The sequence below is a fragment of the Mycteria americana genome, chromosome 9 (genome assembly GCF_035582795.1).
Source record: "Mycteria americana isolate JAX WOST 10 ecotype Jacksonville Zoo and Gardens chromosome 9, USCA_MyAme_1.0, whole genome shotgun sequence".
NCBI classification, from domain to species: Eukaryota; Metazoa; Chordata; class Aves; order Ciconiiformes; family Ciconiidae; genus Mycteria; species Mycteria americana.
Genome location: NC_134373.1, coordinates 16,262,578 through 16,284,402, shown reverse-complemented (window position 1 = coordinate 16,284,402; position 21,825 = coordinate 16,262,578). Strand labels below are relative to the sequence as shown.

At 41.1% G+C, this 21,825-nt stretch overlaps 1 protein-coding gene across 5 annotated transcripts in view; it reads right to left on the bottom strand.

The window, feature by feature from the left end:
* PIKFYVE (phosphoinositide kinase, FYVE-type zinc finger containing) overlaps positions 1–21,825 on the bottom strand; it is a 68,653-nt gene that overhangs the window by 16,177 nt on the left and 30,651 nt on the right. For all 5 annotated transcript variants that reach the window (XM_075512674.1, XM_075512675.1, XM_075512676.1 and 2 more), the window contains 16 exons: positions 19,497–19,559; positions 17,298–17,427; positions 16,768–16,948; positions 15,318–15,392; positions 14,539–14,646; positions 12,612–12,752; positions 11,740–11,866; positions 9,417–10,603; positions 7,911–8,011; positions 6,657–6,728; positions 4,892–5,063; positions 3,340–3,518; positions 2,749–2,862; positions 1,340–1,448; positions 1,073–1,227; positions 452–542 (listed from right to left, as the gene is read on the bottom strand). In XM_075512674.1, the coding sequence (XP_075368789.1) occupies positions 452–542; positions 1,073–1,227; positions 1,340–1,448; positions 2,749–2,862; positions 3,340–3,518; positions 4,892–5,063; positions 6,657–6,728; positions 7,911–8,011; positions 9,417–10,603; positions 11,740–11,866; positions 12,612–12,752; positions 14,539–14,646; positions 15,318–15,392; positions 16,768–16,948; positions 17,298–17,427; positions 19,497–19,559 (3,005 nt within the window). The remainder of the gene's footprint in view (positions 1–451; positions 543–1,072; positions 1,228–1,339; positions 1,449–2,748; positions 2,863–3,339; positions 3,519–4,891; positions 5,064–6,656; positions 6,729–7,910; positions 8,012–9,416; positions 10,604–11,739; positions 11,867–12,611; positions 12,753–14,538; positions 14,647–15,317; positions 15,393–16,767; positions 16,949–17,297; positions 17,428–19,496; positions 19,560–21,825) is intronic.

Genomic DNA, 21,825 nt, shown 5'->3' with positions numbered 1-21,825 from the left:
TGAAATTCATTATCAGTCCTTCCTGTGTTCTTTGCTCCGCCTCTCCTGATAATTTTTGCCTTTTCTTTTTCACAAGGGATAAACCTGATGCGCAACAACCTAGGGTCTAATGAGGTGACCTCCTTCCTATCTAGGCATATGCCTGACAATGAGTGCAGCTCTCCGCTGTCAATATTCAGATTAACACGACACAAACACCACAGAAAAATCATCAAATCCTATTCATACTTAGTCTTCTTCTGTGTAACATACTACACAGAAGGTTCTTGGTTCACATCTTTAGGAAAAGATACATATACTAACATGCAATTCAAGCTTTTACAGCTGAAAACTACATGATGCAGTAAAACAAGTTTACTAAGTGAACTGAAGCCAGTCTTAAAACTATAGTGTTGCCCCAGGGAGGGGGAAAAAAAAAAAGTTTAAGTAGCTTCTAGCCTGCTAGTCATACCTTGCTTTCTTCACCTTGCCTCAGTCTCCCAGGGCTGGGTGGTACTGATGGACGTTTTCTCCCTTTTTCTTGTTGGAAGAGATCCTGCAATCTTAAAAACAAAACAAAACACCAAAAAAACCCCCAAAGAAAAATCATTCAGAAGATAGGCTACAGGTATTAGCTGTGAAAGGCACAAGTTATGAAGTTTCTCCATAGTAGAATACAGTCAAGCATGCCTTCACAAATCTTTACTGCAAACTCAGATGGTTGCTAACATGTGCCAAAGCTATGTTTCAAATGGCCAAAACCAGAACATTTTCTTCACCTCTGAGATAATTTCACCCAATTAACTGCTTTCCCATGCTCTCCTCTTCCACCTTGATTCAAAAGACACTTTCTCCTCTCAGATGCAAATTGTGCTCTACAACACAGTACTTTCATTATCTGGCCTAAAATGACTTTCTGTTCCAATCAACCAACTCTGTGGTCTTAACCAGTAGAGGACAATCAGCACAAGCTGTCATAATGCACTCTATATAGCAACTGCACTACAGGGCAAGAAAGTACAGAAGAACATCTTCCTTTCTATAACCAACACAGTAGCAGTGTTGCTCACTATTCCAACATGTGTCCTCCTACCTATTATTCCAGGCTTGTAGCATCTCACAAAGTCCTTGCTTTTTAGCTATCAGAGACTCAAAAACAGATTGCAGCTGTTGAGGTGTGTCTAATGATGATGAAAGCAGCCTTGCTTGGATTTTCTCAGTCCAGTTTTGAAACTCCCCCTCTTCCATCTGCCAAAAGAAAAGCCATCAAGGTTCTGTGACCAGAGATGACACTAAATCTGAGTGGCTTCTCCACACACTTTGCAGGCCGTGGTCTGCTGATGCAGAAATAGGCTATTACCTCCTTTTGGGCAAAGAGGTCCTCCATCTTCTCTTCTCTTGTTTTGCTGAAAGTATCCGTTTTCAGAGAAGCAAGGCGATCATCAACAGCAAGATACACTTGTGACACTCTGTCAACAGGGATGCAAAGAGTTAAGCTGTGACTACTTGGAACATTTTCAACATTCTTTAATAAAAGTCTGAATGTGTTTAAGAATACAAAAGATGATATCTGACAGTCTTCTGCACAGTAGGCTGTTCCACTGAATTTACAGGGAAAGCTGGACAAAATTCATTAGTATAGCAGAAACCTAGAAGTTACATACACTGACATTCCTGTTTACAACTTATTCTTAGCAATGGAAGTTGTCAGAAAGCAATACAAAGGTCACAAGCACATTACTAGCAGAAGAGAACTGTTGTGTCATCTGTGTCTAGGAAGAATCTGGGACTGCAAGCTACACCTCCACCAGAAGGGCTCAGAGACAGTCAGAGTGAGTAACTATTTCAGCTCTGACCAAAGCTCCACAGGTTCTGAAGTCAGTCACAGAGGCATCAGCCATACAGGAATGCTGCCACTAGGCAGAACAGCAGTCAGGCTGGATTTAATAACAGTTCCCATCATGCCTGTCTCCCACTTTTTTGTTCCTACATTTAGAAGGTGTCTAGGCTTATGGTAGTTTACCTTAGACTACAAGAAGGTACCAGACTGTCTGTTGTTGCCATTGTTAGCTATTGAATATGGTAATGTCTTTTACACACCAGAGAGTTTCCTTGCCACACGATCAATATAATGAAAATAGTTCTGTTTTGACAATAGAATTGAGCAATGCCTTTGCAGCTTTTCTGTGCTGAAGGCAGGATTTAAACTTGGTCAGATCTTCCAAAAAGGAATGTTAGGGTAAGGGTACAAAGTGTCACCTGCAGTTTTCAGATTAAGACTTCTAGGACAACCTCCTCAGTTCCATTTTTAGTATTAGAGGGAGGAATTAGAAATACTTTAGCTATGCTTGAGAAGGCATTTTGTAAGAAAAGGTGACATTTCAGACACCAGCTGATGGTCAACCTTTCAGTGGCTACTTGGCAACATTATTCAGAAACATGCTGTATCACTGAAATATCAGTGCCACATTCAGGGATGGAGAACAGAAGAAATCTTAGTTTCTACTGGCTATGTTTAAGCTGAATTGCTGCCAGATGAAATCGTGAGAGATTAGTACAGACAGAGCAGGTAAAGGTAATAAAGAAGAGTCCAATACCACCCTCCCTTAGAAGTATATGCACATATAAATGTGTTTAGAACCATTACTTTTCTATTAAATAATTAATATTTAGCAAATCTTATCTATACTAGCAAAAATGGTTTTGTGTTCTGCTAATAAAAGTCCAAAATACAAATAAGCCGAGGAAGACATTAAAAACAAAGCTTACTTTTGAGAGAAATCCTTGAGATCCTGCAAAATAGTAACCTTTGACGGAGCCTGCCGTTTGATGTAGATCTTGGGGAGTGGTACGCACACTTCAAGCAGCCGGATTGGAGAGTAGCTGAGAAGGCAATACGACAGCTATTAACAATACATAGTCCCCACATAGTACTAACTCTACACCATATTGAGGTTTGTGACCCTTATATGAAAGGGGGCACTGTGAATGTGTCCAGGGCTTTAGTTACTTTTAGTAGCAATAACACCCTGTTCATTTATCTCCTAGGCAAAGAGTAAAACCACAGATCATGTTGCAAAAACAAAATTCTGAAAGTTTTCCAAGATTAGACCAGGAAAAGCGTTTCCCTTCTGTATCATGAACTGGAGCCATCCATTCTTAGGAACACTGCCCACCCCAACCAGGACAGTGCTGGCACCCACAGTGCCTTCTACAAGCCAGCACACAATGCTGTGCTTGTGGTTATAGTACAGTTGTGCTATCCCACGCTCAAAGTGAAGGACAGACCTGATGAATCCTTACTAGAGCTATGCTTCACATAGTACTGGAGAGAAGGAATTTTTTAGCAGTGGACCTCACCTGAAAGACGCCACCATCTGATTATAGGAAAAATACTGGTGATAGTCATGGTGAATGGAATGACCACAAGGCTCTGCATTGGCCCTTCGAGTGTACTGGTGCCCATAGAATCTCAGCTCAAGGTATTTTGCGAAAGACATAGACCAAGAATCATTGGAAAGGGGAACAACCGGTGTCACCTGAAAAATTGAAAGCCAAGTGTCTCAATTTCATCCTTCAACCAAGATTAAGAACAGGCTAACCTCGACAGCAATCTAGTATTTCTAGTACCACCAGAAGTACCCACGACCCTGAAGCATACTAAACAACAACAAAGACAGCATGTATGCAAAGATAAGGCCAACTCATAGTTACAATAAATTGGATAAACAGCAACTGCTAGTTGATGATGACAGGGGAAAATTGGGGGAGTGCAAACATATCCTTGACAGAAGCTGATATCTGGGATGCTATTTCTCTGCATAGAGACAATTTCCAGCAACCCAGTCAGAAGCAGTGGTTTCATCATGTACTTTTTCCCTGGTGATTCTTCAGCTACAGGTACATTGGTATTGCTCTGCAGTGTATTTCAACTTCAGCAGTGCTTGCAAGCTTAGAGTAGCCACCGCTTTATACGTACTTAATAGCTACAAACATATTAGTGTTTACATGAGCACACAGAAATAGAAGGTTATAGAACAGGTGTATACACAGCAGCGAGGGCTTGCCTTCAGCAATTACATTAACTTCCTCCAGGTATCTTTAAATCCAACACCCATGTTTAAGCCAGCATAAGTAGGTGAATTTAGTCATCCACATGGGTAATTGAGATGTTTTGCGTTTCAGGCACTGCATGAATCTTTTTTAATTAAGTTTTATTCTCGTCTCTTTGAAGGCTCTTAAGTTTTACAATGTTTAGCTAGAGATGAGTATCCAGTTGGTAATGTTTTCTTAGCTAAATTACAGAACAAGTTTCAGATAATACACAATCTTACTATCTTGTGTTTTTTTAAAGCAATTTATCATTCCTCTAGTGAAGATTTTACTTACTTTCTAATGACTACTAAAGGAAGTCTAGACATCACATTCACGCAATGCAGATGGTCCAGTCCACAGCAGACCAAAGAATACCAAGTGGTTTTAGCAATTACTAAGCCAGTAGGTCTCAGTGTCTGCCCTTCCCCATACATACATTCTTTTGATGCTCATACTGATTCACTGCAGGGAAGGGACCATACTCTTCAACTCTAAGAGGGCAACTCAATTTTTCCCATGCGTCAGAAATTAGTTTCCAGCAACGTATCAACTCCACTTAAACCTACCCTCTCAGATCCAGGTTTGACACTTTCCAACAGGTCTACCTCACACAAGATGTTTCACCCTCAACAGCCCCAATTCTACAAGAGGAATTTGTAGATACGTGAGAACATCTGTATCAGTAAAGGTTTTGTGCTAGTTTAGCCATAGCTCCAGGGATCAGCACTTTCTCAAAAATGCTGCCTTTCCCTACAAGGCCAGTCACAACAGGAATACTAAATTGGAATAGCAATGATTCTTAAGTCCACATCCTTACCTGTTTGCACAGTCTACACCAGGAGTAAGTAAGAATGGTGTGCTGGTACCCAGGGACCGGGGAATCCAGCTCCTTTAACACAATTTGCACACAGCCTTGCCCATGAACAAAGCGACGAATGTGGTGCACCATTGGTGTTTCACAGAACATGCTGGGGCATTGGTAGGAAGGCCTTATGGAGAGAAATGGAAACAGTTACGAGTGATCATATGCTAGGTACTGCTGAAGAACTGATTCAACATATCTAATATGCCTTTTAATATCACAGTACTATTTAACTTTACCGTAAAAGTTTCATTAGCCTTTAGTGAAGGCTGTTTCTGCAGAGTGAATTGTACTCATTTAGAAATAGCATGTAGGGAAGTTCCCTTGCCAGCAATGGCTGTATAGTCTCAAAAGCGGTGACTGGATACTGGTTGCTATCAGAATCTTTCTATAATGAATCACTTTCTACCAACATATTCCATATAGTCCACAAAATATGGATCAAGCACCTGGGAGTGCTTGGCACCAAATTAGAAGACACTTTGGCAGTGTACCAGAGCAAAGGCTGAGGACAAAGATGTGCCAAAGAGCCTTCAAAATGGTAATGTTTCAGCTCCTGAAGGAAGAGGTGAGCAAAACAGTGCCATATAACCTCTTTGAACAGAAAAAAAACGTGACTTTTCTTTGGATGGGTTTCTTTTAAGTCAGGGAAGAAAGGCTGACACATCAGAAAAATAAAAGCTGAATTGTTTAGGTACCAAAGTGAAATAGGGAATTCTTCAAAAACAGAAAGAGCCTAAAAAAGCCCAGATCCTCTTTGCTCATATGAAGAAAAAAGAATTTTAATTACTGAAACTATGGAGATATAGAAGCATCACTTTAGCACACACTAGCTAGTCAGCAGAGAGAAACAAGAACTTAAAAGTAGGCAGCTAAGCTCCTCCTCCTCATTGATCAGCACAAGGAGAAATACTTGTTCCTCCAGAGAAGGCTGAATATTAAGAGCATTTTGCTACTGCAAGTGGCCAACGGAGATAACAGAGTAATCTTGTCTTTTGAGGAGCCACAGCTCACTGAGACTCTGTATGGGATTCTGGCAGTACTAGTTATTACTGACACATAACAACTTGCACCTCTGTCAGACAATATAAATTACACAGTACTTTGCCAGGGCTAAAAGTGTTCTGGACCATTTATATTAGCCACCTTGCAGATATGACAAAGCCTTACTCTGAGACGTTCAGGTAACACTAAAGGAGTAGTTTTTTTCCAGAACTCGCATGAAAGTTCAAATAGGAACCTCAGAAAATTGTGATCAGTATAGTTGCTTGTCTTGAAAAAACAGCCATTTGGAATACATGCTCAGACTCTTAACTAGGCCCTTAGAGCCCTAATCACTACAAGAAAGTGCTAAGTGAGCATATCCTTATGAACTTGTAAGTCTTGTTTCGTAATCTGTTCCACTTCCTCATTAAAGGAAATAAGAGGGACGGGGCCGAAGTGGGAAAGCAGTGGATATATTTGCTTGTAAGAAGTGAACATGAGTAAGTGAATTCTTAAATCCAGTTCCTCTTTCACTACAGCATGATAATAAAGCAAAGCAAGCAACAGATTTAAGTGGTAAGCTTTACTAGGACACAACCGGCTCTGCAGACTTGCATGCTATTCTCCTAAGTGCACAGGAAGTAGGGTCTATGAAGAGAGTGGCAGGTCAACTTCACAGAGCTATCAAAAGCTTTTGTTTTGTTTAGAATGAGATTTAGAATAAGTTCCTCCTCACCTGAAACAGTAGCGCTCCAGAAAAATGCCTAGGGTAAGGTCATTTTTCCCATAAAACTCCATGGTCACAATCCTGAAGCAGAGAAAGAAAAGCTTTAGAGGGTGGATGCTGCCACTGTTAGCTGCACAATGGCCTTTAGGTGCACAGATCTGCACCCACTGCTGGCTTGTTTTCAGCCTTGTATACCTTCAAAGGCTTTTCTTCCCCCCTTGACTACCCTTCCCTAGATCCCTGCTGTCAAGTTTGCTAATAATGAGATTAGAGTCCTACTAGAACAACTTTAAACTTGACATTTAAAAGACAAATACAATTCAACTGCACTTTTGAAGATCATGTTCAAGAATATCTAGGCACAGAAGTCTAGACAGCTTGAAGCCTCAAACTCTAACATTTAAACAGTTACAAAAAGGGTACATCCAGAAGATGAAAAAAGCCTTAAGAAAATCTTATTCTTCTAGAAGATTTAATAGCAACTTTTGTTTTCTCAGAACCTGAGGTGGCCAATCCACTTAAAATGCGTAAGTGTTAGTTTAAGTGTCACAATTCAGACATCTCTAATATCAGTAAGTTACATCCTCTTACTATTGCTGTTTAGTGAGCCTATCACCACCTTCTTTGGTTCATTCCTAAGCTTTTACAGGAACTCTAGACCTTTCCCTGCAAGACAGCCATCTCCATATTTTCACCCGCGCTAGATGATGAAACACCAAGACCTGTCCTGTTTAGTAGAGCTAGAAGCATGTCATAAGTTGCACACAATTAACAAATTACAGCCCCCTAAGCTGGAAATACAGTTAAAGCTCTTAAAGCCACTGACTATAATGTAAGAAAGATAACAATATATTCAAATGCCACTCTCAGATAATACAATCTAGAAGTATTCTGAGATTCTCTCAAGGCTTATTTTTGGGCTTGGACATTCTTCTGCATTTATATACACTAACTCTTCCCCACAAGACTGTGTGCAGTGCCCTCTCCACACATACATTACTCTGCAGTGAAAGGACTAACTAAAGCATTCGGTTTTAGGCTGGGCTTTCTCATTCATGCCTTGGGGATTACAAAGGCCATGGGATACTGCTCTGGATCCACCTGACCAGGCAAGACAAAATTCTGTTGGCAACAGTTCCTCTTACAGGATGGGCACAACCTACCAAGGCGTCCTCAAAGAAATACCGCTATGAGGTGAGCACTGACCTTGACTTAGGAAAAAAGATAGCAACTATACAAGCTGTAGAGGAGTAGTTTTCATACCAGGGGCTAACACAAGCACTTGGAGCATTGCTGGACTGAGCAGAAGAGCTACTGAAGAGAACACAGAGCCTCTGATGGTTTACTGGATTCAAGCAATCCACCTGGTAGAGAGAAAACAACTCATTTACTGGTTAGACACCCCCATCCACACACAACTTCTGATGACAAAGTCCTATTCTAGTAGTTTTATTTACAGACTAACCTCTGCTTGCTCCTTTTGTACAGATTAACCTTGCATTATCTCTGAGCTTCAGGTAGACTTGGCCCATGTATAATTGCTAACTGCCATTTTTAGAACAACATAACTAATATGCATAATGAAACTAATGCACACACATGTGTTTCTGTGGAAAGGAAGCTAAGGGAAACAGAAAACAACAAAAGCCCTGAGACAAACATCCAGAGTCTCCAAAGTACTGTACAGTTTAGGACACCTAGGAGTCAAAACTCTGCCAATATATTATACCACAATTACTCATTCAGGCTATAGAAAGACTTGTAACTTTCTGTCCTCTGTGAAAAGATTTACCACACTGCTGCTGGAATGGAGCTGTCTCCCCTTCCACGCCCTACAGAACTATGAAGTTACCAACTACTTTTCTTTGATCACTGAATAAATTTAAAACAGCATCAACCAGTCAGATCCAGAGCAAGGGCTAGTCTTACAGTTTGTAAGATTATGGCCTGTGAAGCTACACAGATTTACATTTAAGCACCAATTAAAAAGTGACTTCTGCTCATGAACTTGGGGGCTGACTGGCTCAGGGACCAAAATGTTTGACTACTTCAAAAGATCAATTCTGCTGCTCTTGTTCATAGTCTTTTTTCCTGAACACCTTCCAGTTCAAGAAAGTCCCAAGATCCTTTTCCTCAGATACATGTTAGTTGCTTTCATGGCAGTTTCCCAAAATTTTAAATATTTTGATTACAAGCCCATACGACCTTGCTTTGAAATTTCAGAGATTCCCCTGCCTCCATTATGAGATGCTCACATTTCTTCAGATCACCCAAACTTTTACAGTCAAGTACTTTAATTACAGCCTACTGCTGTTTCCATGACATTAAGCCCTCTGAAGATATTACACTTTTAGAATCACCAATACAAGCAGCAAGAAACCTCAAGTTTGCTCCCCCTTCATGTACTCATTTTCAGAAATCAGTCATGTACAGCTGAGCTGAACAGGCAATATAATACACTGATTCTTGGCTGACTTCGTGCATTTCTCAGAAGGTACAGTCTCACAACCACTTCCCTTCTCAGGGAAATTTTGCAGTCAGTCTCCTGTTCTGCTTTCTTATATCCACAGAGTCCCTGGTTATATTGACTTGTTTAAGTGCCCAGAGCACTGCAATCTAAAATGCAGTTTTGACCCAGTCAAAAAACCAAAAACAAACAAAAAAAACCCCAGCTCTGGTTTAACATTTAATATGAGACACTACACCTTCTGTATTACCAGGAGAAACTGATGTAACTTGGGTTTTCAGTAACATAGCTTTGAATCTTACCTTATGAGACCATGAGGATTCACTCTGAGCCAGTCCCTTCTCATCCTCTTCACTTCTGCACCCAGTTTTTCCAGTAGGGACACCAGACACATCCTTACTTTGGGTAAAGGGATCTGTGCTTTTCTGTAGTATCCTCCCTCCCCTGGCCCGATAGTCAGCCAGCATTCTGGCTAAGGTCTGGCTATCCCCTAGATGTTCTGCTATTCTAGTATTAACCAACTCATGAGAAGGTAAGATTTGGATAGCCTTGGCTTGGATACTCCCATTCATCCCTTGTAGTCCAGAGAGATCCCGCAATAATTGTCTCTTCCTTCTGCTCTCCAACTCTTTGTATTCCTTATTGAGGAGAGGAGACCAATAAACTTGCTCAGGAAAGTATTCCCGGGCTGGGCACCTCATGCCTTTTTCAGTCAAAAGAAATGGTTCACGGAACATCATTACAGGAGAAATACAGAGAATGACATCTTTCAACTCCTGCTTAAATGCTGCAGAGTAAGTCTTCAGACGATCCTCAGAAGAAGTTACCTCCTCCGTGACATATAAACCAGTATCATCCTGGAGAGGGTCTCTGAAGACTCTCATCTGACTCTTGGACTCCTGCAGATCATTAACATGTTGAAGAGGCTCTAGCGTCTGGCTATCCAGAGCAATCAAGTGCTGATCCATGCCATGGAGGGGCAGCAGGGATGTTTCAGGTATTGCAGGAGGTACAGAGTTAAACACTGGAAATGGTGACACCACTTTGTGGTGCTCTTGCTGTTTTGAGGATGCCATTTCCAGTTGACTGTTCTCTTGGTCACCTCTCTCAAATAAACCTCTCTGTTCAAGCAAGCTGATCTCATCAGAGGACACTGACTCAGAGATTACAGGCAGCTTTTCAGAGGATAGTTCAATGTCTCTGACTGCTGTGCTGAAATCCTCGCCATTGAAGAGGTTCTGTTGTTCGTTTTCATCTCCTGGCTCCTCAATAAGGGAGTGAAAGGAGGTGTTTTTGGTCAGAGTAGGGGGCATGGCAAACTCATCCATAAGGAAAGAGATTTCCAGCTGGGAATGATAAGCTACACAGACCATGAAGATCAGGATCTCCTTCACACGGGCCAGCTCATACTCTGCAGCACCACACAACTTGATAGTGCAACCCAGGTGCTGGGGACACCCTTCAAAGAACATCAGGGTTTTTGTCTGATCTAGAAGAAAAACAAAAAAACAACAACAAAACATAGGAGTTACTACAGTCAACCTGCTCTTAGGTATCTCACACACTGAAGAGACTGTAACAGAGACTGAGAGCAAGTAACATTGGTAATACAATCCAGCTGCAGAAATTCACATCACTGTACTGAAATAACTTATTTTTGCAAGCAAAACAAGCCTTTGGTGTAAAACGTCTCCTGTTTTGTAAAACAAGTCATCATAAACTCCAAGTGAAGGCCACAGGGAACACGTTGGCCTAAACAGCGTATTCTAAGGTGTCTGTAGACACTGCAGCAGTGAAGCAAAAGAACCACTATCCTCCCAGGCACATTTGCTCAGCCTTACAAGTCAAAGGCCTACAAGATTTTGAGTGCAATTTAAAGGCTCGAAGGAGGCATGCAGAAGTGTAAGAGATGCAAAGACTGCATCTCCACAAAGATTTGCATCAACAGCATTTATGTGTGCCAGCACCACCTGTCGAGCAGCATTTCTTCCTTCTTCCTTTGCAGACTTCCACTGCCTAAAGGGTGCTACAGAGAAAAAGGAACCTGATTTCTCAAAGGTGCACAATAACTGGACAAGGGGCAGTGTGCAGAAATTGCAACAAGGGAAATTTTGATTGGATATGTTAAGGTTGGACCAGATGATCTTTCAAGGTCCCTTCCAACCCAGGCTGTTCTATGATTCTCTGTTTCTATGTAGAAAAATTCTTTATGCTGAGGATGGTTAAGCAACTGAACAGGTGCCCAAACAGGCTATGAAATCTCCATTCTGCAATATTTTCAACAGTTGGCTGACAAAGCCCTGAGAAATCTGATCCTGCATTGAAATTAATCCTTCCTGTTTTGAACAGGAAGTTGAACTAGACAAACTCCAGGGTGGTGGGAAAAGAAAAAACAGTTTGGAAGGAAGAAGCCAGCCTAATTAAAATGTCTCATCTTAGTAAGATCATGCTTTTGTGTCCACAGCCAGTTCACTGTAGTTCCAAGATGTAACACAAGTAAAGAAAAATGAGTAGGAGGGATAATACTCGATCACACAAGGCACCCAACAGTTCAGATCTAGTTAAGAGGAGCAAAGCATTTATCCTTTCACACATACAAGCTAAGACACATCAAGCTTTACTCACCATTGGGCAACTGAAAAACTTGCATATAAAATTTATGACAGGTTCCTAAACGTGGTTTGGTCAACAGTTGATCCATTGACATCACTAAGTCTCCCTGGGTCATTCGACTTACCCGGTCTAACACTTGCTGTAAAAATGGAAAGAAAAGTAAGATTCTACAGTGCAAAGAGGACATTAGCATCCTTAGCTTGCTCGTAAAAAAAAAAAAAAACAAAAAACAAAAAAAAAAAAAAAAACAAAAAAAAAAACCCACACCACACAAACCAAACCAAAATGCCAGCGTGATCCAGGAAACACCTCACTGAGACGCAAACTCTGGGTTAAACCCAGTCACACAAACACAAACCCACAAAATACAAGAATCTTAGAAAAGCAGTTGGGCAAATATTTCTGGTGAGAGGTAAGATTGTGCCTTTCCTTGGACATATCTGATCTGTTCAAGTGAAAAAAGTTCCAGGAGGTACGGTGCAGTCAGCACAGTGCTGGCTATCAGGAGCTCAGCCAACTCTCATAGCCACTCTCTGTTTGGCTGTCTGTACCCTGCCTCACAGGGACAGAGAGGCTCTCTGGGGATCACTGAGAACCCATGCAAGACTTGCTACGAATAGGTGTGAGAGTTAACTACAACCAAGCCAGGGTACAAGGACCTACCAAGCAAGGACACAGCAGAGTAGCTGTGAAAAGCTGAGGAAAAGTTACTCTCTAGGTTTGCCTGTCTTGCCTTCTTGGAAGAGAAGTACCATTAAAAGAGAGCCCAGGTTTGATTAGAGGAGAAAATAAGACCACTCTCTGCTTTCTCCAGGGAGCTTGCTACAAAGAGAAATTACAGAGATCCACCACAAGGCCCAGTCTGACTGACAGGAAATGCTCACCGGCTTGACATTGATGACCAGAGTGATACCATGCTCTAAGAGCATGTCCTGGGCAATTCGGGACACAGTCTTCTCAACAAGGACCAAATTAGGCCTGACATCAACTATCCGCTGTACGTAGTTCTTCAAGAACTCTCTTTCCTGCAGATAGGAACAAAGTATGGCAGTTAACTACTGCAAACCCATCTGAAAAAAACCCACTTAAATGCTTAATATTACTTTCTCTCTCATTTATATACTGACCTTTCCTATAAAACAGGGTATCCAGAAAGCACCATCAGTTACCCATTGTGCATGTCCCCACCCCCACAGCACAATACCTAGTTTATCAGTCATATGCACTAATTGCACATGAGGATATAGTCCAATGACAGTCTGAAGTAAGAGACTTGCAGCAGAATCCAAACACATATATATGCACCTTACATGGAAAAAGGCTTTATGTTCAACAGGTGCTAGAATTAGAGCATCCTAAACCAAAGCTGTTTGCAATATTATGTTCTCCACCTTCAGATACACGCTAATATTGAGTGCTGGCACTCGGAGACACTTCCATTCACAAAGGGTATGCCAGTCTGTACACAGAGCCTCAGTCACTAAATCTGTACGTGGGGACAGTGCTTCTGGAGTGGGATCCCAAATGCTGTGCACTGCAAAATTACTCTTCTAACCATGCCCACCTTCTGGCTTCATCCCACTATCCTCCCCACACTTTTATTACCATGCACAGAAAGAGAAAGCAGGGCTGCAACTTTATCATAACTAAAGTCCTACACTGCTAGAGGGACGATACAGCTTCCCAAGCCAGGTATTCTCAATTGTGTTATTGCAGCTCACATCAGTCAGGTTTTAAGAGTTCTATGCAAGAGAAAGATACCACAAAAGCAGTTTGCCAGCTCCTCAGAGCACAAACATTCATGTTAGTGTAGCAAAGATAAAGCTTTTGCTAGAAAGAAGCTAACCTTTTCAACTAAACTAGTATTTCTGTAGTATTTTCTGTCCTATAGGACTTTAATGCAGATACACAAATAGTTATGATCATGTTCTGAAGCAGACACCGAAATAATCAGAGACCAATATTTAGGAAGATACTCCTACCCCATTCAGACAAAGGATAGGTCTCAGTTTAAGCTTTTACTAGAAAACCAACTCACTAGGCAGAGACAAGTTTTATTGCTAAAGCTTTCATACCTGTAAACCTGTCTATTAATCACCAAACAGAAGCGGTCTTAGCATGCATGCTAAGGAAATAGTCAAATACAGAAACAAACATTATGGCCCAAGCTCAGTAGGGCACCAAATACCCTTGTTACAAGTATTCTGGCAAACACCTGAAGACCAATTCTCAGACAGGAATGCAGTGTGTTAAAGAAAAGGCCTATCCAATTCAGTGTTTTTATACTTAAGGCACCTCCCTGCTCCCAGGGGCAGGGCACCTGTTCCAAAGTGACATTTTGTAGTTTGTCACTTCATTAGGTTGGTTGTCCCATTTTTTCAAGCCTGACAAGAAATAACATGGGTGCAACCTAACCCTCACCTACACTAACTTTTGTAATATTTCTTCATGCACCTAAACCATATCTAGCTCTGACCTTCTGAACCATAAGTTCCTCATATGGTGTATCATTAAAAACAAAACGTGCTTTCTAAAATGCTGCATTTAATTGTGAGGATCGTAAGATCACTCTCAGTACCTGTAACTTGATGGCAAAAACCCTCAGCACAAGACTACAAGTTTGTACTGTATTTACTGCAGCAGTTTTCTTAGCTAGCTGCTAGAAGAAGAAATTTTCCTCTTTCCTATACAATCCCACTCGCTCAACTCCACCTTACACACTGAAAAAAACCCAGATGTGCACTGATCATAATTTTGTTTGAATTACTAGACCTCAGACAATTTTAACCAAGAACAAAAGCATACTCTCACCTGAAGTACTATAGGGTCTATGCAGGTAAATTTTGTTTCTTCTCGATAGAGGTACTCAATTGAGCACTTCAGCAGAAGAATTTTGGGATTTTTTAAGCAAGAGTTCATCTAAAAAGACACAAAAATAGTTAAAACAAAAATACAAACACCTGGAAGGGAAAAAGTACACGAGAAAAAAAGACAGACTTCCCATGATTTATTTCCATCCCCCCCGCCCCCCCGAAGTGTCTCAGCTATCCCCTGCCCCCGCAGACCCAACTACACATTCTTCCTTCTTAAGAAGATGTTACAACAACTGAGTCTAACTTCACAGCTACTGTCCAGTACGAGTGCAATGCTAGAGGTTTCTACAGTCACCCCCAAGAACCCCGAAGTCTTGATACACTTTGGAGCCTCCATCCAGATCATTTCTATCTTTACCCTCTGCTTTATTTAAAGGCTCACTTTACTACATTGCCATAAGTCAGAACCACAAATGCCTTTTTCTGGCTAAAACGTGGGGTAATTATTAGATGCCTTCTGGGGTGGTAGGGGTGGAAAGGATGCTCTTCTATACATGCATGAAGAAAGCTTCCCTCCCTAGAATCTCCAGGCTAGAAGAAAACAGCTTGGAAAAGAAATGCTTTAAAAGCCATTCTTGTTTAGGGTCTCAAACTACAGAAAGCTTGCAAACCTCCTGAGTGGGAAGAGACACTTCATGACACAAAAAGGAAGTCACAGCACACTTGTTTCCTCAGCATGCACTACAGCCAGCACTTGATTAATCGAGCCTGTGTTACCTTTTTGTGTGCAACGTTCTTAGTGCAAACAAATCCATTCACCACCATGGAGTCAAATTTCTTTCCACCAGGGATCTAATAAAGCAAAGAACATTTTTAGAACTGTCATACACTCCCATAACTTCTAACGCAGTAAACCCAATACATAGAATACCTATTGTAGCTGATGTGCAAGCTTCAGCTACACCCTCAATTATCAGATGAAAGATCAGATACAGTCATACTGGACACACAACTCTTTTCCTTTAAAGTCTGGCAAACTAAGAACAACATGAAAACAAGTACTAAGTTCCAGGATCTCTACGCCCCTCCCAACAGATGTGTATTTGTTAAAACAGGTACACTTTGGAAGATAATAAGGGAACCTAACTTCTATAGGCCATGGGGAGCATATACCTTTGTACATGCCACTTCCACTAACAACTAAGAAGTTGTAAGGAAAGGAAAGAGAAGGAAAAAAAGAAAAAAAACCAAAACAAAACAAAAAAAAAAGAGAGAAAACCAAACAAACCTCTACCTACTATTTGAACACATCAAACATTTGACTGGTGTGCCTACAGCCATGACCAATCACAAGAGTAATAAACAACATGAAACAGGTTTCGGAATAGCATGTTTCAGAGGATATTTCTGTTACCAGCATGTGAAAACAGCAGACAGCTACAAAGAGCTTTCACCTCTGAACATCTGCTCTTTTGAAGTGGAGTTTCAGGAGAGGCAGCAACAACTGAGGCTGACTGAAGAGATGCCACAGAGCTACCGCCAGAACCATAAGGCTCTCCTCATACCTTACATGGCTTCCAAACAAAAGAGGCCTCCTGAGGTGAATTTTGCTAAATAAAAATAAGACCAAACCTTTGATCTTCAGTCACACTAGCTCCTTGGATGTTAGTTTCACATCAGCCTCTCAGAAGAAACTCTGCATGCCACAACTCCAGTCTTACAGTTCGACAATGTCAACACTGGGCCATCTGGCAGAACTGGATGCACCATCCCATAGCAATTAAGTTTTCCTCTTGAAGAAAGTCGTTGTACTTGGCATGGGAGGAGTTTAATCCTCCATAATGGATAGTTATAGGGCAATAGATTGCTACACAGAGTCCTGCAAGCTACTTATCCAGCATTCAGTACATCTCCAATCCAAGCACAAAACAAAGCAGAAACCAAAAAAGGAAGCAAGTCATTACAGAGGTGTTGCTCTTTGCTACCTTCTGCAGCCTACAGCGTGAAAGAGGAGGTCAGCTGCAGGGCATTAAAGCACCTTTCACAGGATGCAAAGTTCCTTCTGTGCAACTTTTTCCTAGAACCCCACCTTATCCAAAGGCCATGGTGGTCAATTACACCACTGAACACGCTGGGGGCAGTGGGAAGGGGACTCTTCTCTTCAAAGAAGAGGTGCTGCCAGCAGCTACATCCTTTTGTTTCCCTCCATCCACTGTTTGAAACTTACTTTTTTGATGTGGACAAACTGGCGGATATCCATGTCATCATCTCTGTTCTTGACATCAGGCCGTACAGTTTGAACTACCTGGCAGACCACAGGTACAATGATATCCCTCCAGGACAGTGACAGGGACTCATTGTACAGAAGCTGCTGAAGTAGTGCCATCATGTGGTTGTGATTAGCAGACCTGTAAAAAAGGCAAAACAAATAGATTTCTCATGAGAAAAATACAGAGCAGTGATTAGTTGAAGTCACATTTCAGAAGCAAATTTCTTAACATTTACAGTGCAGGAAGTCCTCTGAAGGAACAGCTGCCTAGAACATTCTACAGTCAACTCTGGTCCTGTACTACAATATATAAAAATCACAGGGAAAAAAGCAATTGAAATATGCTGTAAAAATGCTGTTTTCTTCATGCAAATTAGTTCCTTGTATTGTCCACTGTAGATCAAGTCCCACTGAAAGTTGGTGGAATAGAGGGGCTTCAGGAATTGTTACTCAAAATACACAAATTCCTTTTTCTACATGTTTCTTACAGCAGCCTTTCCATGGCTTGTTTCTCCCCATTCTCTTCTCTCAGCAGATCCAGATTGCTGTGGTGCCAGCCTAGGGGCGTGAAGAAGAGTTCTTTGGACTTCTCCTCCACCCTCCTGTTGAATAATGACTCTGCAAGAGACAAACCAACCTTGTTAATATAACGTCACAGTTGAATGCCTGTGTCTTTCTGAAAGGCTACTTTAAAAAGGAAAGCATTTACTAAGACGTAAGTCTAAGCCTCTTGAAATACTGAGTTTGAGCTAGACGTCATGGTAACATGATGCAGCAAACAGTATTGAGTATAACAGTGGTGAGTGTACAAAAGCGAGCTACTAGAATTCTTGTACTGCCAGTACAGAGCAGACTGTTTTCTCTTCTGGAATTGAACTGTTACCAAGTTTGTTAAGACAAGAAAAAAAATCTTATATCCTAGTTTTGTCTATAAATAAGCAGCAAATTCCACGTATCACATATATTCATAGTACATAATCATAATGCCTTTTAGACTTAGAACATTGGTCAAAGGCACTAATTTGATCCACAAAAAGCTGCTGCTTTGAAGACATCTACATATAAGTGGCATTAAAAAAAATCTAGTTATTTCATTCAGGCTGCAGCACAAGTATCAAAAATATCTTGGTAAAGGCCTTGTTTAGTGCTTCTCCCAAGCGTATTTTAAAGAAATGCTGTGCTATCAATTCACGTCAGACTTTTGAACCTTTATGTGGCTTGCAGCCCTGATGCCACACACCACTCCTTTGCTGCTCAGGTGCAGAGGGAGCTGCCAGCAAGCTGGTTCATCTAGATTATGTCACAGTATTTAATACTACAGAATTCTCAAGGATCTTCTGTCAGGAAAGTGCCACAAGTTTTTCAAAAGATCTCAGCACATCTTCTCACCTCCATCCACCTAACCACCATATGCACAGGCATCTCCACTACAATAAACAAGATGCCAATGAAGGCTGTATCCACTGAATACAATTTAAATCCTAAATGTCAGCATGAACTACGGCCATTTCTGGTTTTGGAAACAGAAAGCATGTTTCAACAGTATAAGAGAGTCCTCACTTGGAGGGGGCCTGCTGCTTTCAATCACTATATTGTGTAGTAACTCCTTAGAACTGTTCTCCGTTTTGCAGTACCAAGATTAGAGGTTATTTCAGCACAGTTTTCTCTGCTTTGAAAGAGTTACTATGATATTTCCCACACAGCTATTACGATGTTAGAGAGCGAAGTTATAAACTTCCCCATTCTCATAATGGCTGACTATATTATAAGTCATTTATGCTAATAGTGTATAAGTTTTCATCAGCAAGTACGTAAGCCTTCAGACTTCAAGCTTAAAACTCCTCAGAGTGCATTATACAACTGCAAAATCCTTATACAATAGTAATCTCAGCAGGACTATTGAAAAAAAAGACTCTTTAAAAACAACAGTTAACTTCTTCCAGATGCTCTATACCCAAAATTAGCTGTGTAGAGGATAAACAGAAGTTACATTGGTTTTTCCCCTTTCCTTTCCCCTGCAAAAGCTCAGTTAAAAACTAAGCATCAGTTTAATCAAAGACTTTATTTTTCTGGCTGCACAGACATTGGGGTTTCCCCCTTATTTCCTCCTCTTACAAGCTCACCAAAATCAATAGCATTAACTGGGAGAAAAAAAGTCCACCAGTGCACCTGGCCATAATATTGGAAGGCACATGGGTTTTAAAACTCACAACTGCATCCAATGGCCTTTCATTTCAGAAGTAGTAGTAGTGGTGGTGGTGGTGACAGGAAACACAGAAAGATTTAAGAGATGAAGCTTTAAGCTACTCTGTAGAAGCAGTGCAATTAATCATATCACATCTTCATTTGCTTGCACAGAAAGTTTAAATCAGTGTCTGTTACATAAGTTTGTGGGTGGGGAAGTTGTGAACAGACCTGCCACTTACACTTATTTAAAAAAAAAAAAGTAAAAGCTTTTCTTTGAGTGCTTTTGAATGAAGAAATCTGAGAAGTGAAAGAAATTTAAGCTTGAAAGTGCATTCAGAAAAGTTAGAGTATAGTTTATATATCAGTTTTGCCATAAATAAGTTCAGCTTTACTGTCAAGTAAATATTTCTAAAGGGTCAATGCCTTATTAAAGGAGTATTGAGGAGTTTTCATCATTATATTAAAATGGCACAACAGCAACATTTGAAGTTTCTCCTTACCTTTAATAAAAGCATCACTTATAGAGAACATCTGCTGCCCTCCGTTTTCAGGATTCAAGTACTCTGAAAGAAGAGAGAAGAGGGAGATAGGCGGAGACAAAAAAAAATGACAGGTTACACTGGTGCGCCCATATAATTACAATGTACACGCCCACACCAGAAGAAGCAGCATTACTCATCTAAGTGTTTAGTCACCAATTTAGCAACAGCTTGATGAGTGGTCAAGACAAGAATATCCTCTCATTCTTGTTCTATCAAAAAGTTCTAAGACAACAAGAAAATACTACTTATTACTGTGAAGAAACAAAACCAAGTAGACACAAGCAAAGACTGAACTAGGAGTTAAGAGTTTGCTTTTTCAATTGACCCACACCACACTTCTCTAGATCTTAATACAAATGTGTTAAGCTGCGAGCAGACACCATGGGAATGTCCAGACAGGGAACGGCCTCCTCACTCTGGTCTAAAAATGCAGCTTCAGAAGCCATTTTGCTCTCACTCTCCAATGAAGTATCTCAGACTGAGGGAGAGACCAGCCATAAGATTTATCTTACACAGTGAAGGAAACAAAAGACAGCCTGCCTTTCAAGAGCTAGAAGTCTAACATCTAAAACAGTTTAAAGTGTTTTGAGGAATCTGTGCTGACAGAGGTGGACTCCCAGCAACAAAGGAAAGCAAGAGTTATATATCACTTTACATATGGGAAATAGAATGAAGCTCCATCTACTACACTTGGTTATCTTGCTAAACCTTGATCTTCATGCAGGCTGGCTGGCTACAAAAAGCTTGTTTGCTCCGGAGGCCGTTAGCTTGTTGTGCCTTTAGCTGGTTCCTTGCTTCTACAAGAACTACAGTGGGAAATCAAGAGCAATAGCCCAATTGCTTATACAGCGTGATGATCCAAAGTCCAAAGATAACTCTTCATCACCTTTCCTGAGAATGGTCCAGACCTACTGCCACAAACAAAATGCAAAGCCAGGCAGCTTTCAGACACCAATAGAAAGCAACAGAAAGTTGACAGGACACAAGCAAACACAAATCTCTGAACAGCAGCACTCAAGAGACCCCTTCTTACATGCCACCAGTTTAAAAATCTGAGCTTGTCTGCAGTTGCCCAGTTTGCAAACAGTTATTCAATAGATGATGAATGCACTAAACAGAAGTTGCAAGCCTCCCTTACAGCTTGATAGTTATTTGTAGATTCCTTTCGACTCTTGCTTAGATAAAGAGTTTAGCATTACAAGCAACCTACTGCTTGATAAAAGCTGGCTCACCCTCAGCATTCATTCATCCACAGCCTACCTAGAGAAAGTCATGTTATGCTGTACCTACACATGAGCATGTATACTAGCACCTCCATCCCTCTCCACCTTGCAACAGCCTCAGGGCAGCAGCTCTTACTGTGAACACACTCAAATTAGGTCTGACACATATCCCTGACCGGCATGGCCACAGCAGGAGTTAACCCTAGCTGAAACCTAACCTTAGTTATGCTCTGGATGAAGACACAGGTGGCACCTCCAAACCAGGAGCACTTCGATACAGCTTCACCTCCTATAACTTTGCTTCCAATTGTGCCCCAGGGGAAGTTCCTGATAAGGTAAGATACCATACCTCTTCCTAGACTGGACAGATAACACACTCATAGGTGTGAGTTTGAGATGGTGAGAGTGGCTAACATGTCTGCAAGCAGTTAGCTATCAAAAGACTATCTTACAAGCTCCCCTGAACACCTTCACCAAAACGAAACAACAAAAATAGAACCAAAAAACCCCACCCCAGAACATACAAATTCTTAGGTCTGATATTCAAGGGCATCATTGGAAGCAAATACCACAATGCACGCAGAAATTCGCAGGTCTCCAATGGAAACCAGCAGGTACAGATTTTATACACCTTACGGATTGCTCAGGTTAAACATCAAAACAGACTGGCCAGCAACCACACATTTTCCTCTAGATACACAAACAAGGATGCATGCATCCACAGATATCCACCGAAAACTGAGGTGCACCTTTTCAAAAGAAGGTGCACCAAAAGGGCTCCTGGCAACAGCACACTAAGCCTTGGCAAGCAATGGTGATAAGAAACTGTGTCATGGTTACTCAGATTCTCTTCTCTTTCCCCCTCCTAACTAGATGCAGGCATCAAAAACTAACTACCCAAAATACTGGCTACCAGGATCAAGGATATTTGCCTGCAAGGACATTTAGAAAATAAAGTTTCCCATATTGATAACTGTATCTTTAAGAACAGCAACTAAAGCACACATTTAAAATAAATAACTTAATCTCTTCCCCCAATTTAAATGCAGAAAGCAATCTTACTT